Source organism: Suncus etruscus, chromosome 10 (assembly GCF_024139225.1).
Source record: "Suncus etruscus isolate mSunEtr1 chromosome 10, mSunEtr1.pri.cur, whole genome shotgun sequence".
Classification (NCBI taxonomy): domain Eukaryota; kingdom Metazoa; phylum Chordata; class Mammalia; order Eulipotyphla; family Soricidae; genus Suncus; species Suncus etruscus.
In genome coordinates this window covers 73,068,123-73,084,856 of record NC_064857.1, presented here as the reverse complement: position 1 = coordinate 73,084,856, position 16,734 = coordinate 73,068,123, and the positions used below count along the sequence as shown (strand labels likewise).

General features: G+C 45.2%; 1 protein-coding gene and 1 non-coding gene across 2 annotated transcripts in view; both read right to left on the bottom strand.

The window, feature by feature from the left end:
* TXNL1 (thioredoxin like 1) overlaps positions 1-7,697 on the bottom strand; it is a 38,345-nt gene extending 30,648 nt beyond the window's left edge. Inside the window, exon 1 of the mRNA XM_049782169.1 lies at positions 7,403-7,697. Within this exon, the coding sequence (XP_049638126.1) occupies positions 7,403-7,500 (98 nt within the window). The 5' untranslated portion in view covers positions 7,501-7,697. The remainder of the gene's footprint in view (positions 1-7,402) is intronic.
* A 1,126-nt stretch (positions 7,698-8,823) lies between these two features.
* On the bottom strand, positions 8,824-8,987 carry LOC126021627 (U1 spliceosomal RNA). The gene has a single exon (XR_007500127.1). It is a non-coding gene; the product is annotated as a U1 spliceosomal RNA (small nuclear RNA).
* Between the last annotated feature and the right edge of the window lie 7,747 nt (positions 8,988-16,734).

Genomic DNA, 16,734 nt, shown 5'->3' with positions numbered 1-16,734 from the left:
AGTAACAGAAATTAAAAAGCACAGGGCAAAGGTGGGGATCAAAGGTGATTCTGAAGTGTTGTCCTTCTTAATCACAACCTAAATTAATCACTTTCAAATTTTATCCAACTAAAGATTAAAGCCAGGAGATGGCTCAATGGTCTGGATGCAAGGCTGTGCATGAAGGATCCCAGACCACAGCTCCATAGCACTACTGCATATGACCTAAAGTAAAAACCAACAACCAACTATAAACTAAAAGATATGTCTATTTGTATATGAATATTAGACTTCAGTTTCTTTTTTTTATTTTTGGGGTTTTTTGGGGGGAGGAGGGGACACACCCGTTTGATGCTCAGGGGTAACTCCTGGCTAAGTGCTCAGAAATCGCCCCTGGTTTGGAGGGACCATATGGGATGCCGCCGAACCGAGGTCCTTCCTTGGCTAGTGCTTGCAAGGCACACACCTTTCCTCTAGCGCCACCTCACCAGCCCCTAGACTTCAGTTTCATTGCTAACTAAAACCAAACAAGGTACATTATCACACTGTTCTCTTAGATCTCTTAGATCACGCCCCAGTAATCTCTCTGGCTATGATATCACTAATATCTGCCTGGTCCCTAAGAACTGTCAGGTGTTATCTTTGTACTACAGGAAACTACCCCTTGGCCCTCAGCAACTGTGTAGATATGTCTGTAGATGAACAAGCTAGAACCCAACATTCTAATATATAATGACTTCCTTTCTTTTGTTATTGTTTGGGTTGGGGGGATCAAAGGAGGCTCTGTGGTATGGTGAATCATGCAATGCCAGGAATCAAACTCTGCAAAGCATACAGGAGGCACACTGAGTTACCTTTAGAGACCTATACTGACTTTCTTACCAATGACACCTAGTCACCCACAAAATAAGACCACCTAGTATATTTACCCATTTAAGACACCAACAAATCATTTCAGGACCAGAGGAGAGATGGCATGGGTATGCTTACAGCTGGACTTGGTTGATCCCTAGCACTACATTGTCCAAGATCCCTAGCAGAGACCTGAATATTGTGCCAGGAGCAGCCAGTGTATCAGTGTATCCCAACACACACACACACACACACACACACACACACACACACACACACACAGCCAGTGTATCAGTATATCCCAACACATACACACACACACACACACACACACACACACACACACACACACACACACACACACACCTGAATATTGTGCCAGGAGCAGCCAGTGTATCAGTGTATCCCAACACACATACACACACACACCAGAGTGCAGGGTATGCTTTACAAACACAAGAACATACATCCTGTAACCTAATGCCCCAGCATACATTGAGCACTGAGAGTCAGGACAGAGGCTCAGGCATTTCTCTTGCATGTGGTCAACTGTTCTGATCCCTGAATTGCATAAGAGTGATCTCTGAACAGAGCCAGGAGAGTATAGCCAAGTCTGGCCCCAAATTCACTATATAATAAATAACTTGTTTTCAGCAAGAACCTTAAACAAATTACCTAATTTCATTCTGATGTCAATTAATTTCTCATTTGTAAAATGATTTTTTTTTTTTTTTTGGTTTTTGGGCCACACCCGGCGGCGCTAAGGGGTTACTCCTGGCTATCTGCTCAGAAATAGCTCCTGACAGGCATGAGGGACAATATGGGACGCCGAGATTCAAACCAACCACCTTAGGTCCTGGATCGGCTGCTTGCAAGGCAAACGCCTCTGTACTATCTCTCCGGCCCCATAAAATGATCATTTAAAGAACTAAATGAGGACCAGGGAGAGTCTGATGTTCTGGGCAGGTGCTTTCTACACAGGTTCACAGAAGGCCCAAGTTCAACTCCTGGCTCTCTCATGGTGCCCCAGCAATGCTGAGCAGCCCCTCAGCACTGGCAGGCATGGCCCAAAACAAACAAGCCCAAAAATTTAATCAGTGAACAGAAGTGCCTAGACAAGTATCTTGTACAAACTAAATAATATGAAATGGGGGCTATTTTAATGAGTTAAAAATATACTGAAAGAGGGGGCCAGAGAGATAGCACAGCGGTAGGGCATTTGCCTTGAATGTGGCCAACCTGGGAAGGACCCAGCTTGATTCCTGGCATTCCATATGGTCCCCCAATGTGCTGAGGGCAATTTCTGATTGCAGAGCCAGGAGTGAACCCTGAGCACCACTGGGTGTGGCCAAAAAAAATCAATAAATCAATAAATAAAGTTTAAAAAATACTGGAAGAAAGGGCTGGAGCGGTAACACATTGGTAGAACATTTGCCTTGCATGCAGCCAACCTATGGCTGAACCAGGTTTGATCCCCGTCATCCCATAGAGTCCCCTAAGCCAGGAGCAATTTCTGAGCACAGAGCCAAAAGTAAACCCTGATCATCCCCCCCACCCAATACTGGAAGAGGGGCAAGAGTAATAGTACAGCAGGAAGTTGCTTGCTTTGCACATGGCAACTGGGATTCAATCCCCAGCACCCAATATAGTCCCCCCAACCCTGCCAGAAGTAATTCCGGAGTGCAGGGATCAGAGGAGGCCCTGAGCACCTCTGGATATAGTTCCAAAACAAAGCAAAAATTGTTGTCTGTTAATTATACTATGTCATGTTAGAAACTGAGAGGGCAAACATGGGGGGTGGAAAATGGTTACAAATCATAAACTGTTGCCCACTGAACAAGATGATGAAAGCCATTCTCCCTCAGCATCTTCATGGGGCTGGTTTTCAAGTATAGACACTAGAAAATCCAAGGATGCTCAATTTCCTCTTAGATGGCCCATTATAACAATGGATTCTGCATTGAAGATTGGTTGAATCTCTAAATTGGGGATCCTGAAACTAAGGCCCGTGGGCCACATGCTCTCTGCCGAGGTCATTTATCCAGCCATTGGGTGTTTCTGCCTGTCCTGCTTAGCAGCCAACTCATACCAGGTCCTCATTACGTATGTGTAGGATGTGCGCTGCCTACTCTCTGATTCCCATTCTTCTCTAGACTATTCCTCTCAATCTTAGCAGGGGATCCTCAAAATCGTGGGCCACTATTGTTCATCATGGGTTTTCTTTTTAAACTGTAGTCTGGTCCTCCAACCGTCTAAGGGACAGTGAATTGGTCCCGTTTAAAGTCTAAGGACCCCTGCTCTAAATACTATGAAACCCATGGAAAAGGAGGGCCAAGGGTTTTTATTATTGACAAGAATGCACATATTAAGAGGACCCTCAAAGTTTAAATCCACTGCTGTTCAAGAGTTAACTATATCTCATTAAAATAAAACATAAAAAAAGATTAATCCCTAAATACATCAGAAACTCTTTAAAGGCAACAAAAACTGGAAACAAACCCAATTCAAAAATGGGAAAGGGACTTAAATAGACACCACTCCAGATGTAAACACCTATAGCCAATTCTTAGATCACTCCCTACTTTCCCTTTATTCTTCAAACCCTTTTTGAGTTGTAAAAACCCACACAGGCTTGAATAGGGACCCACTGAGGTTTAATTAACATAAGTATCCTTATCTAAATTAACTCAGCCCCTGTGGTAAATTATTTTTGTTCTTTAACTCTGGCTAATCACAGCAGCAGGGAGGTACAAGAGGAGCTCGCTGGCTGGCTCAATTTGACCCAAGAGAGTGCTCAGCACCCTGGCCCTATGCTCTTCATCCAGTGGATTCATCTGCTTCTTGTGTGATGCCCCTGCTGCTTATCTGTCCATTCCAGGTAAAGAGTGACTATGGACCATAACTGCTGACAGCCAACACCCCACATGAAAAGATATTTCAAACACTTTTGGGGGGGGAGGGTCTGGTCACACCCAGCAGTATTCAGGGTTTACTCCCAGCTCTGCACTCAAGGATCACTCTGGGAAGGCTCAGGGGACCATATGTAGTGCCAGGGACGGAACCCGGGTTGGAAATGTGCAAGGTAAGCACCTTACCTGTTATACTATATCACTATGGCCCACATCATGAATCATGCACACCAAACCATTGCTATTACTTCGTACTCAGTAGGATGGCTACTTCAACAGAAAGTGCTGACAAGTATGTGGACAAACTGGAAGTCTCATGCATTGATTGACGATAGGAAAGCAAGCGGTGGAAAATAGTCTGGTGGTTTCTCTAAAAGCTCAATGTAGAATTTATAGTCCAGCAATTCTATTTCCTGTAAAAAACTAAAAGATATGAAAGCAGGGACTTCCAGAGATCTTCTTGCATCAAAGTTCATGTCAGGATTATTCACAATAGTTAACCCTTAAAACCAAAAAGCCTATCAACAAATGAAGAAGCAAAATATGGTTGAAAAATTGAAATACTATTTAGACTTAGAAAGAAAGTTCTTTATTGTTTATTTGTTTGTTTTGGGGCCATACCCAGTGACACTCAGGGATTATTCCTGGCTATATATTCAGAATTCAGTCCTGGCTTGGGGGACCATATGGGATGCCGGAGATCAAACTCAGGTCTGTCCTGGGTCAGCCGAATGCAAGGCAAATGCCCTACCGCTGTGCTATGGCTCTGGTTCCTAGAAAGAAAGTTTTAATATACACTCCAACCTGAATAGATCTGGAAAATATGCTAAATGAAATAAATACAAAACAAAACAAAAATAGAGGTGGGAGAACTCAGGGCTTACTCCTGGCTCTGCACTTGTGAATCAGTCCTGGCAGGTTCAAGGGACCATATGGGATGCCAGGAATTGAACCTGGATCCACTGTATACAAGGCAAATTGCCCTACCCACTGTACTACTTTTGCTCCAGACCCCCAAATTTTAACTTATTCCTGATATATTTTGGTAATAAGTCCTTATTAGATAGTTCTTGGGTGGCAACAGGGATGGAATCTGGGGCTTCCACACAAACTCCAGCTCTCTGAACTAGCTCCTCTGGCCCAGAACAAACCTTATATAAATTCACTTATATAAGGTATCAATATTGAGGTTTCTAACTATTATGCTGAGTGAAATAAGTCACCACAGAGAGTGGTGAGTGCAGTTAGAAAATAACTGCACTAACAAATACCATGACAATGTTAATGAGTTAGAGAAGTAGAATGCCTATCTCGAATGTTACACTGGTGATGGGGGGTGTTCTGTTTATAACTTAAACCCAATTGCAATCATGTTTGTAAGCATGGTGCTTAAATACAGATATTATTTTTTTAATGGATGTTTCTAGAGTGTGAGACAAAGTACAGAAAAGCTACAAGTGACAGACCAAGTGGGGTGGAGGGGCGGAAGAAAGCTCAACGTGATAAGCACCTCCTTTTAACATGCACAAGCCCTAGTTTGATCCCTAGTATCTCATCTCAGGCATCATCAATTATGTGTTCAGAGCTGAACACCACCAGGAATGATCCTCAAACCTCAAAGCAAACAGGTGACAGACAGAATTAGAAAATGCTTAGATTTTTTCCAGGCAAATGCCACTGAAACTGCAGTGAATGGGAACACAAGGTAAATCAAGGGGAGACCTTCCAACTGTGCTAGGTGGGCAAAGGCTTATTTGCTTGATAGATCATCAGCCAAGACACTCGCTAAAAATCTGCTTCCTCCAAGTCTGCTTCTCATAAGACACGGGGGGAGCCCCACACATCAACACAGGAGTTTCCACCAGCGCTGCTTCGGCCAAAGATTATTTCTAACCAGGACAGTTAAGGTTTGACAAGGTTCCTGTCCTCTTTTACACGAAAATGAAGTCTTCTTCATTTACACCCAAGCATCACTTACATCGAGAAGTCAAAACTACCAAAGCCACTAAAGTTTCAGAATAAGAATTCGACAGAGGGCCGGAGAGATAGCATGAAGGCAGGGCATTTGCCTTGCATGCAGGATGATGGTTCAAATCCCAGCATCCCATATGGTCCCCCAAGCGAGCCTGCCAGGAGCTATTTCTGACCGTAGAGCCAGGAGGAACCCCTGAGCGCTGCCGGGTGTGACCTAAAAACCAAAAACCAAAGGGGAAAAAAAAAAGAATTCGATAGAACCCAGTGGAAAAGGAATGGCTGGACCTTACAACCAAGCACCGCCTGAGGAGGCCTAACTATAACTAGCCCATCTTAATCTCCCAAATACACTCCCAACCTCCAGACATGCAGATGGTGGAGACAGAAAACACTCACTGCGTCGGGTAACTTAAAAAATGTTTTGCTGTTGGGACTATAGCAATTAGCTGTACAGCGGGGAGGGTGCCAACCTGGCCTGGCACACCACTGACCCAGATTCGATCCCCGCCACCCATAGGGTCTCCCCACGAGCCCGCAAAAAAGTGATCCCTGAAGCGCAGAGCAAGGAGTCATCATCATCCCCGGTGTGCCATCCAAAAAAAAAAACAACCAAATGAAAGTTTGATTTGAGTGTTTCTCAGATGCAAGTGACAGCTGGCCACCGGGAAGGCAGCTGAGAGTGGGGAGGGTGCTTGGTATGGCATGCCACAGACCCAGATTCGATCCTGGGCACCCATAGGGTCTCCCCAGGAGCAGAGCCAGGAGTCATCCCCGGTGTGCCCCCCCCCCCAAAAAAAAGAAACAAACCAAACGAAAGTTTGATGTGTTTCTCAGATGCAAGTCACAGATGGCCACCGGGAAAGCAGGGATACTAGCTGTACAGTAGGGAAGACGCTTGGCCTTGCATGCCACCGACCCAGATTCGATCCCGGGCACCAATAGGATCTCCCCACGAGCAGAACTAGGAGTCATCCCCGGTGTGGTCCCCCAAAAAAAACAAACCAAACGAAATATCTGAGTGTTTCTCAGAAGCAAGTGACAGCTGTCCACCGGGAAAGCAGGGGGATTAGCTGTAGAGAGGGGAGGGCGCTTGGCCTTGCACGCCACCGACCCAGATTCGATCCTGGGCACCCATAGGGTCTCCCCACGAGCAACGCCAGGAGTCATCCCCGGTGTGACCCCCCCAATAAAAAACAAACCAAAGTTTGATTTGAGTGTTTCTCAGAAGCAAGTGACAGCTGGCCACAGGGAAAGCAGGGGGGATTAGCTGCTGTACAGCGGGGAAGACACTTGGTCTTGCAAGCCACCGACCCAGATTCGATTCCGGACACCCACAGGGTCTCCCCACGAGCCCGCAAGGAATGATCCCTGAAGCGCAAAGCCAGGAGTCATCGTCATCCCCGGTGTGGCCCCCCAAAAGACAAACCAAACGAAAGTTTGATTTGAGTGTTTCTCAGATGCAAGTGACAGCTGGCCACCGGGAAAGCACGGTGGGGACTAGGTAGGGGGCAGGGGCGACGGCGGGGCTCCCCAAGAACAGGAGGAGGAGCTGCGGGGGCGCCTCCTGGTCCGGCAGAGCTGGGCGGGGACCACCGGCCCCGGGGGCCCCCCGAGAGACTGTCCCCCACGGTGCCGCCGGAGCTGAGGCCTAGCCCGGACGTGCGGGCCGGGGCCGGGCGCGCGCTCACCCTCGCATGGTGAACTTGACCACGGCGAGCCTCGAGCCGGCGCCGCTCAGCTCCGGCTGGAAATCCGGGTCGCTCCCGACCGGCTTCACTCCCACCATTCTCCGCCACCGGCTTCGAAAGCACAAAGAGACGACGGGCCGGGAGGAGGCAACCGGGGTGGCTGCAGCGGCGGCGACTCCCCGGGCGGGCGCTCAGTGCCGAGTCACGCCGGAGCGGCCGAAGGGGCGGGAACCGCGGGAGAAGGCAGAAGCGGAAGCGGAAGCGCGCGACACCCAGCAGCCACCGCGCGGCGCTCCACTGCGGGCCGGCGCGGGAGTTGCGTCACTTCCGCCCCGTTTCCATCTAGGCCAATCCAAAAACAGTCCCACTCCCTGAGGCCCGCCTACGCCCTGCTCGAGCGCCTGATTGGACGGAGAGGCGCAGGCGCAGAGAGGGTGTCGGGGCTCGGGGCTGGTGCTTGGTACAATTTACAAGTTCTGCGTGTTCTTTCCTCTGTGCACTGAGCCCTTTTCCGTGGGATTCCTTGGGGGGGGTGGGGTAGGCGAGGGTTTAAGACTTATTCATAAATAATGACAATGATTTATGATTATTTATAATATCTATATTATATATTGTTATATATTATGTGATATATAATATATTACATCATTTATAATGTATTATATATTACATGATATGTAATATATTACATCATTTATAATATTTATATTATATCATTACATAATATATATTATTGTATATTATGTGATATATAATACATCACATCATTACTTATGACTTATGAATAACCATGGTTTATGATTTATGGGTATTTATCATTTATGATTTAATTTGTAAACAATGATAATTCAATAAATGAATAGCTCATTCACAAATTCATAAATGGTTTCAGTTTTTTCTCTATCCTTTGAAACTTCTTTAAACATGATGTTGTCCCATAGACAAGGGATATTATTGGACCAATTTTAAGAACTGAGAAAGACACCAAATTCAAAGCCAATGACAACAGAATAGATACCCAGTCTACAACAAACTAGACACAGAGGGGATCACTTATTCTAGCAGCCCCGGGGGGGCAAAGAAAGGGGATATGGGATACATGCTGGCAACAGGGATGGAGGGAGGACAACACTGGTGTTGGGAATGCCCCTGATTCAATGTCACTATGTACTGTGAAATATTTGTAATTCACTTTGGCCAAAATAAAAAAAAAATTTTTTTTTGTTTATGGGCCACACCCAGCGGTGCCCAGGGGTTACTCCTGGCTCTCTGCTCAGAAATAGCTCCTGGCAGGCACAGGGGACCATATGGGACATCGGGATTTGAACCAACCACCTTAGGTCCTGGATCGGCGGCTTGCAAGGCAAACGCCGCTGTACTATCTCTCCGGGCTCAAGTCTATTGTTATGAAGGAAAAAAATCAGGGGAGAGCGCGAACGCAGTCCCCCACTATCACAAATTATGCAGTCGAGTTTCCCACATTTGGGGAAATTGCAGGGGTCAGCACACCCGAAGTGCAATGGGTGAGCCTCGCCCTGGAGAAAACACCTTCGTGATCATGGTATCTCCCATGCCAGGTAAGTATAATAAAAATTATTTTAAAAAAAGAACTGAGAAAGACATTTGGGGATAATGCAAAGCTTTCAGAGCTCAAATGCCTGTGGGACACACAAGTGATGGTAGGAAGAATGAATTAAATAAGGTCAGGTTGAAGTTATTGTTTTGGAAGTCATTGGTGGAGGTGATTAAATCAAGTCCACAAAGTATGGAAGTGGGACTAGTTCTTCAGGAATTAGGAGTTGAACTCAATGAAACCCAGTGAGCTCCTCTACGCAGTAATGAATGTTCACCAGATTTTTCCCTGCTCTTCCTCACTATCCTCTTCAAACCCAATCACCCACCACCCATTCTCATAAATCTAGATTTGGGCGCACTTAGGAAACCATCTTTGTCTCTGAGTCTGCAACCTGTCCTTTCTGAAATATGGACTTGCTGGATGAAAAGAGCTTCAATAGTTGAATGGGTGCTTTGCAAGGAGGCCTGTCTGATCTTTTCCTATAAAAGCTGCTTCTGTGGGGTGGGAGACAGTCCTGGCAGAGCACAGGGACCATTGCAAGTGCTAGGATAGAAACTGGGTTCCCTGCGGTCTAAGTTCATGCTGAAGATAATACAGAAGGCGTTTGCATTGAATGCAACAAACCCAGGTTCCAACTCAGGCACCCAGTGTGGTTTCCCTTGCCCCATCAGTTGTGATTCCTGAACATGGCCAGGAATCTGGCCTGAGAACAACTGCTGGATGTGACCCCAAAACACTTTGAGTTTCCAAACTTCTAATTTTTTTTGGCTACATTGGAGATCCCAAAGAGCAATACCACTTGGGGTCACACTTGGCATGTGGTTGGTTCCTTAGATGAAATTGGGGCTAATGCTAGGCAGGTGTGATCAATGAAGCCTGTTTTATCCTTTAGGATTCCTTCTTTGCTTCTCACAGAATGCATTTCTTTTTTTTTCTTTTTTTTTTCTTTTGGTTTTTGGGCCACACCCGGCGGTGCTCAGGGGTTACTCCTGGCTATATGCTCAGAAATAACTCCTGGCAGCACGGGGGACCATATGGGATGCCGAGATTCGAACTAACCACCTTAGGTTCTGGGTTAGCTGCTTGCAAGGCAAACGCCGCTGTGCTATCTCTCCAGCCCCAAGAATGCATTTCTATTTGATGTAAACCATCAAATAAGCAGTAAGCTACTACTCCTGAAGCAGAGGCTCTGTTCTAGCTCAAAAACTTACTGCAAGTACTCCACCAGGAAGGCAATGTCCAGCCCTGAGAAATAGTACAGCAGGTAAACCATATGGCACCACATATGGTTCCCCTAAGAAGCACTAAGGAGGGGCTGGAGAGATAGCATGGAGGAAAGGCATTTGCCTTGCATGCAGAAGGTCAGTGGTTAGAATCCCAGCATCCCATATGGTCCCTTGAGCCTGCCAGGAGCGGTTTCTGAGCATAGAGCCAGGAGTAACCCCAAGCACTACTGGGTGTGCCCCCCCCCAAAAAAAAGAACCACTAAGGATTACTCATGAGTATAGAGCCCAAAATAACCCCTAACACCACTGGGCACAAGTCTCAAACAGAAACAGCAAAGAAAGCAATGCCTCTGCTGATGATCATCATTTCATTAAGTGTTCATTTGGGGGCTCCAATTTTCCACTGTGATGGCAAACTCTTCAGCTAATGTCCTGACAGAACCTCACAGATCTATTTATTGGGCTTCTTCCTGCTCCTTCCAGATAGGCTTCTCAGGTATGTCTAGGAATTTTTTTTTTTTTGTGGTTTTTGGGTCACACCCGGCATCGCTCAGGGGTTACTCCTGGCTCTATGCTCAGTAATCGCTCCTGGCAGGCTCGGGGGACCATATGGGATGCCGGGATTCGAACCGATGACCTTCTGCATGAAAGGTAAACACCTTACCTCCATGCCATCTCTCCGGCCCCGGTTTTTAGGAATTTTTTTTTGGTCAGGCATGTCTATAATAGGAAAGCTTTTTCTAAATACTTCCACCTTTCTTTGCAATGCATTTTTCTTACACTATGTTATCTCTGTAATGTGTCTCCTTTATTTTAGGGTGAATTTATATCTCTCATTTCCTATGTGATATTCGTTGCAACATTTTCTTTTTTTCAATACATATACTTCAACATATCAACGAAACAGTGGGTAGGGTATTTGCCTTCTACACAGCAGACCTGAGTTTGATCCCCAGGATCCCATATGATCCCTCAAGCCTCTGAGGCGTAATTTCTAAGTATAGAACCATGAGGAATGCCTGAACGGCAGTGAGTGTGGTCCAAAAACCAAATGGAAGGAAGGAAGGAAGGAAGGAAGGAAGGGAGGGAGGGAGGGAGGGAGGGAGGGAGGGAGGGAGGGAGGGAGGGAGGGAGGGAGGGAGCGGGGAGAGGGAAGGAGGAAGGGAGGGAGTGGGGAGAGAGGGCATACATTACAGGCTTATTAGGTTACTTGTAGGATTTCTAAGAGGAACAGGGAATCAAATTGTATGGTCAATCAGAATAGCCAGGAAATGCTCAGCATTTCCTCATATTTCCTCATATTCTCAGCACCTCATATTCCAATGAAAATATGAAAATAAGAACTCAGTTTTGCCTTGACTCCATAAAAGGCCTTTTAGAGCAGCTCATCACTGTGGCTAACAGGAAAGTTCTGGCTGCAAAGTATTCTGGGAAATAAAGCTATCTGGCTCTGGAGTACAGGCAAGTAGGCTACAAATTTGTGAGAATGAATTAATCTGCTAGATTAGCTTTCATTTTCTGAGTACTTAAAAGTTACTGTTTTCTGGGGCCAGAGCAATAGCGCGTAGGTAGGGCGTTTGCCTTGCACGCGACTGATCCAGGATGAACTTTGTTTCTATCCCCAGCATCCCATATGGTCCCTGAAGCCTGGAGCAATTTCTGAGTGTATAGCCAGGAGTAACCCCTGAGCATCACCGGATGTGGCCCAAAAATCAAAAAATAGAAATAAAAGTTATTGTTTTCTAGGGCCTGAGAGTGTTAAAAAATATTCCAGTAACTTTTTGTCACATTCCGGCTAAAAAATGAAGCACTGATAATAATTTATATTATTAATTATATTGTATTATATTATTACTAACCTGGCATTTACACCTGGTTAACTCAGCCTATTAAATAGTATATTTATTTTTACTTATTCACTTGATTCTTTGTTTTATTTTGGGGCTACATCCAACTATGCCCAGAGTTTATTCCTGGCTCTGCACTTAGGCATCACTCAGCAGTACTTGGGTTACCATATGGGATGCCAAAGATTGAACCCAGGGACCATATTGAAAACCGGGGATCAAACCCTGGTTGGGTGACTGCAAGAAAAGCACCCTACCCGCTGTTCTATTTCACAGCCCTTAGTTAATTTAATCTGAAAAAATGAAACTTTTCAGGGCCCGGAGAGATAGCACAGCGGCGTTTGCCTTGCAAGCAGCAGATCCAGGACCAAAGGTGGTTGGTTCGAATTCCGGTGTTCCATATGGTCCCCCGTGCCTGCCAGGAGCTATTTCTGAGCAGACAGCCAGGAGTAATCCCTGAGCACTGCTGGGTGTGGCCCAAAAACCAAAAAAAAAAAAAGAAACTTTCAGGGGACCAAGGATGTGACTCAATGAGTACATGTTTTGCAGTGTGAAGTCCTTCGTTCAATCCTTAAACAAAAGCAGAACAAAAATTTCTGATGTTTTACTATCGTCTTAAATATTAAGGGGAAAACAAATAATTTATGTTGTTTGTTAACTTTATTTATTGATTGATTGTGTTTTTTTCTTTTTCTTATTTTTTTCCCTTCTTTCTCTCTTGATTGCATTTTGGGCCACATCCAGCTGTGCTCAGGGGTTACTCCTAGCTCCGTACTCAGAAATTGCCCCTGGCAGGCTGGGGGACCATATTGAATGCTGGGAATCGAACTGGGTCCCTTCCAGGTCTGCCAGGGCAAATGACCTACCGCTGTTCTATCTCTCAGGCTCCTGTTAATGTTAAATATAAAGAAAACCCTGGGCCCAGAGAGTTAGCACAGCGGCGTTTGCCTGCAAACAGCCGGTCCAGGACCAAAGGTGGTTGGTTCAAATCCCGGTGTCCCATATGGTCCCCCGTGCCTGCCAGGAGCTATTTCTGAGCAGACAGCCAGGAGTAACCCCTGAGCACTGCCGGGTGTGACCCAAAAACCAAAAAAAAAAAAAAAAAAAAAAAAAAAAAAAAAAAAAACCCTGTTCCACAAACTAGGAAATTTGACACTTGAATAGTATTTCCCACCATTGTCCCTAGGGGGCACAATATTATTTTGTCAAAGAAATTTGTTTTTCCCCTTAGATTATAAATGCTTTTATTTTTCAGTTGTTTTTTACTTGGGGGGAACATCTCTCTGTGCTCAGGGTTTACTCTGGCTCTGCACTCCTGGCAGTGCTCAGGAGACCATATGAGATGTTGAGGATCAAAACTTGGTTGATTGTGTGCAAAGCAAGCACCCTGACTCTGCACTCATATATTAATCTTTTATTGTTTGTTTGTTTGGTTGGTTGGTTTTTGGTTTTTGGGCCACACCCGGTGACGCTCAGGGGTTACTTCTGGCTATGCACTCAGAAATCGCCCCTGGCTTGGGGAACCATATGGGATGCTGGGGCTCAAACCTTGGTCCTTCCTGGGTCAGCAGCATGCAAGGCAAATGTTCTACTGCTGCACCATTGATCCGGCCCCAGATATTAGTCTTAGTGATGCCTGGAATATATGTTTCAGGGATAAAACCCCAGAACAGGAACCTTCCCTACTATGCTATCGCTCCAGCTCCCAATAAATGTTCCTTTAAGGGGACGGAGTGATAGCATAGAAGTAGGGTGTTTGCCTTGCATGAGGCCTACCTGAGATGGACCGGGTTCGATTCCTGGCATCCCATATGACTCCCTGACCCTGCCAGGCTCAATTTCTGACCGCACAGAGCCAGGAGTAAAACGTGTGCGCCAACGGGTATGGCCCCCAAACTAACAAAAAATGTTCCTTTAAAATTTGCTTTGCAAGAGGCTAATCTGGATTAGATTCCCGGAATCCCATATGGTCCCCAGGAGACCATCAGAAATGACACCTGTGTACAGAGCCAGGCTTTGGCCCAAAAGGAAAAAATAGTAATAAAATAAATAAAGAGATAAAATTCTCCTTCAGAGGCTGGGGATATAGTACAGCAATTAGGGTGCTTGCCTTCCAGGCAGATGTTTTATCTACCCTGGCATCCCATATGGAGCCCTGGGTCCCCCCAGAAGTAATCCCTGAGTACAGACCCAGTGTAACCCTGAGCATTGATTGGTGTAGCCCAAGAACTGAACAAATAAATATAAAATTTCACCTTCCATCCCTGGGACCATAAAAAAATTAAAAACTAAGACCAGGACCGTAACAATAGCACAGCGGTAGGGCATTTGCCTTGCTTGCAGTCAACCCCAGACAACTCCAGTTTGATTCCCGGCATCCCATATGGTCTTCCGAGTCTGCCAGGAGGACTTTGAGTGCAGAGCCAGGAGTAACCTCTGAGTGCCCCGGGTGTGACCCAAAAACAAACAAACCAAACAAATAGGACCAGAACAATAGTACAGTCTTAGGGTGTTTGCCTTGAACTTGCTCGACCATGACACCACATATGGTGCCAGGGATGATACCTGACTACAGAACTATTAGTATATATTGAGTACCACTAGCTGTGCCCCCAAATAAAAACAAAAATAAACAAATAAAATTAAAAATAGGGGGGAAAACTATTTAGTGTTAAATATTTTGAGGATGTGGTTCATTACAGTGCTGTAAGCACTTGCCTTGCATGTGTGAGGTTGAATCCTCAGTACTAGTTTTTGACAGTTTTTTGGGGGAAGTTATCACAGGCAGTAGTGCTCAGGGCTTATGCCTGCTTCTATCTCAGGGGACCATGTGGGTTGCCAGGGATTGAATCTAAGTCAGCTGTGGAAAAGGCAAATGTCCTACCCTCTGTCCAGTCCTCGTACTGTTTTTAAAAAGTGCACTTTCTGTGAAAAAAGTTTCACCGGGACCACGGAGAATGACTCGGGTTGGACGGACTGGTATGCCTGGAACCCAGAGTTGGTCTTATGCCAATAAACTTCTGGGGTGAGGCCTTTTTGTAATTAGGTCAAGGGTTTTTTTTCATTTTCCCCATTTTTCTGGACCAATGCAAACAACGGCGATTGCCACTATCACATCTTTACTATATTTTTTTTACTCGTATCCTTTAAGGAAAAAAATACAATTTACTGAACTTAAAAACAAATAACTGTAGTAGAATCTCGAATATAGGCAGGGGATGGAAGGAGGGAGGAGTATGTTACACTGGTGAAGGGGGGGGTGTTCTGTTTATGACTGTAATCCAACTATGATCATGTTACTTAAGTAAAAATATATTTAAAAATGTAGGGCATTTGCCTTGTATGCAGTGGCCAGGGGCCAATCCCCAGCATCCTATATGATCCCTGAGAACAGAGCTAGGACTAACCCCTGAGCACTGCTAGATGTGCCCCCCCCCCAAAAAAAAATTAAAGAAACAAAACAAACTAACAAAAAGTACACTTTCAGGATCTGGAGAGATAGCACAGTGGTAGAACCTTTGCCTTAGATGCATTAGGACAGTGGTTCAAATACTGACATCCCATATGGTACCCCTGAGCCTGCCAGGAGCGATTTCTGAGTGTAGAGCCTGGAGTATTCCCTGAGAGCTTCAAGGTGTGACCCAAAAACCCAAAAAAGAAAAAAAAGGTAAATTTTCAATCCTCCAGATCAGGGGTCCTCAAACTTTTTAAACATGGGGCCAGTTCACTCTCCCTCAGACCATTGGAGGGTCTGACTATAGTAAAAACAAAACTTATGAACGAATTCTTATGCACACTGCATATATCTTATTTTGCAATGAAGAAACAAAACAGATACAAATACAATATGTGGCCCATGGGCCATAGTTTGAGGACCACTGCTCCAGATGGACCCTTTGTTGCAATAATACTATACTCTTCCGTTTGGGAAACTAAGTAGGTTTTTTAGAAGGAGGAGTTTCAGGTGCAGTCATTCAATGACTAAGATCTCTTCCTGGAATAAGTTATAGAAAATTACTAACAATTCTGGGCCATTTCTGAACATTCCCCCAGAAATGTAAAATGCATTTTCTCTTAAATTTTACACCTGAGGTACAGAAGTCATTAAATTGCCTGGAGTGAGGCGAGAGCATAATACAGCAGATAAAGTGTTCACCTCGCGCACAGCAGAACTGGGTTCAGTTCTGGCATGACATAATTCCTAAACACAGAGCCAGGAGTAACCCCTGACCGCCACCCAATGGGGGGCAATCCGAAAACCTTTGCTAGAGTTTATAGGGTTGATAATTTCAGACATTTCTGAAATAAAATTACATATTCTTTTTTTCTTTTTTCTTTTTATTTTTTTGAGGGAGGGGAAGGGATGGTAGGAAAGGGAAGGGGAGGGAAAGGAAAATGGGAAGGGGAAGAGGAAGGGGAAGGAAGGAAGGAAGGAAGGAAGGAAGGAAGGAAGGAAGGAAGGAAGGAAGGAAGGAAGGAAGGAAGGAAGGAAGGAAGGAAGCAATCAAGCAAGCAAGCAAGCAAGCAAGCAAGCAAAATTTCATATTCTAAGTGTGGAAGGTGGAATGTTGGGGACTGAATCTCAGTCTTCCACTTGCAAGGCTGTGCTCTATTACTAAGTCATATCCCTGCCCTTATTGCATATTTAAAGTTTTTTTTCTTACTTTCTACTTCAGATTGCTC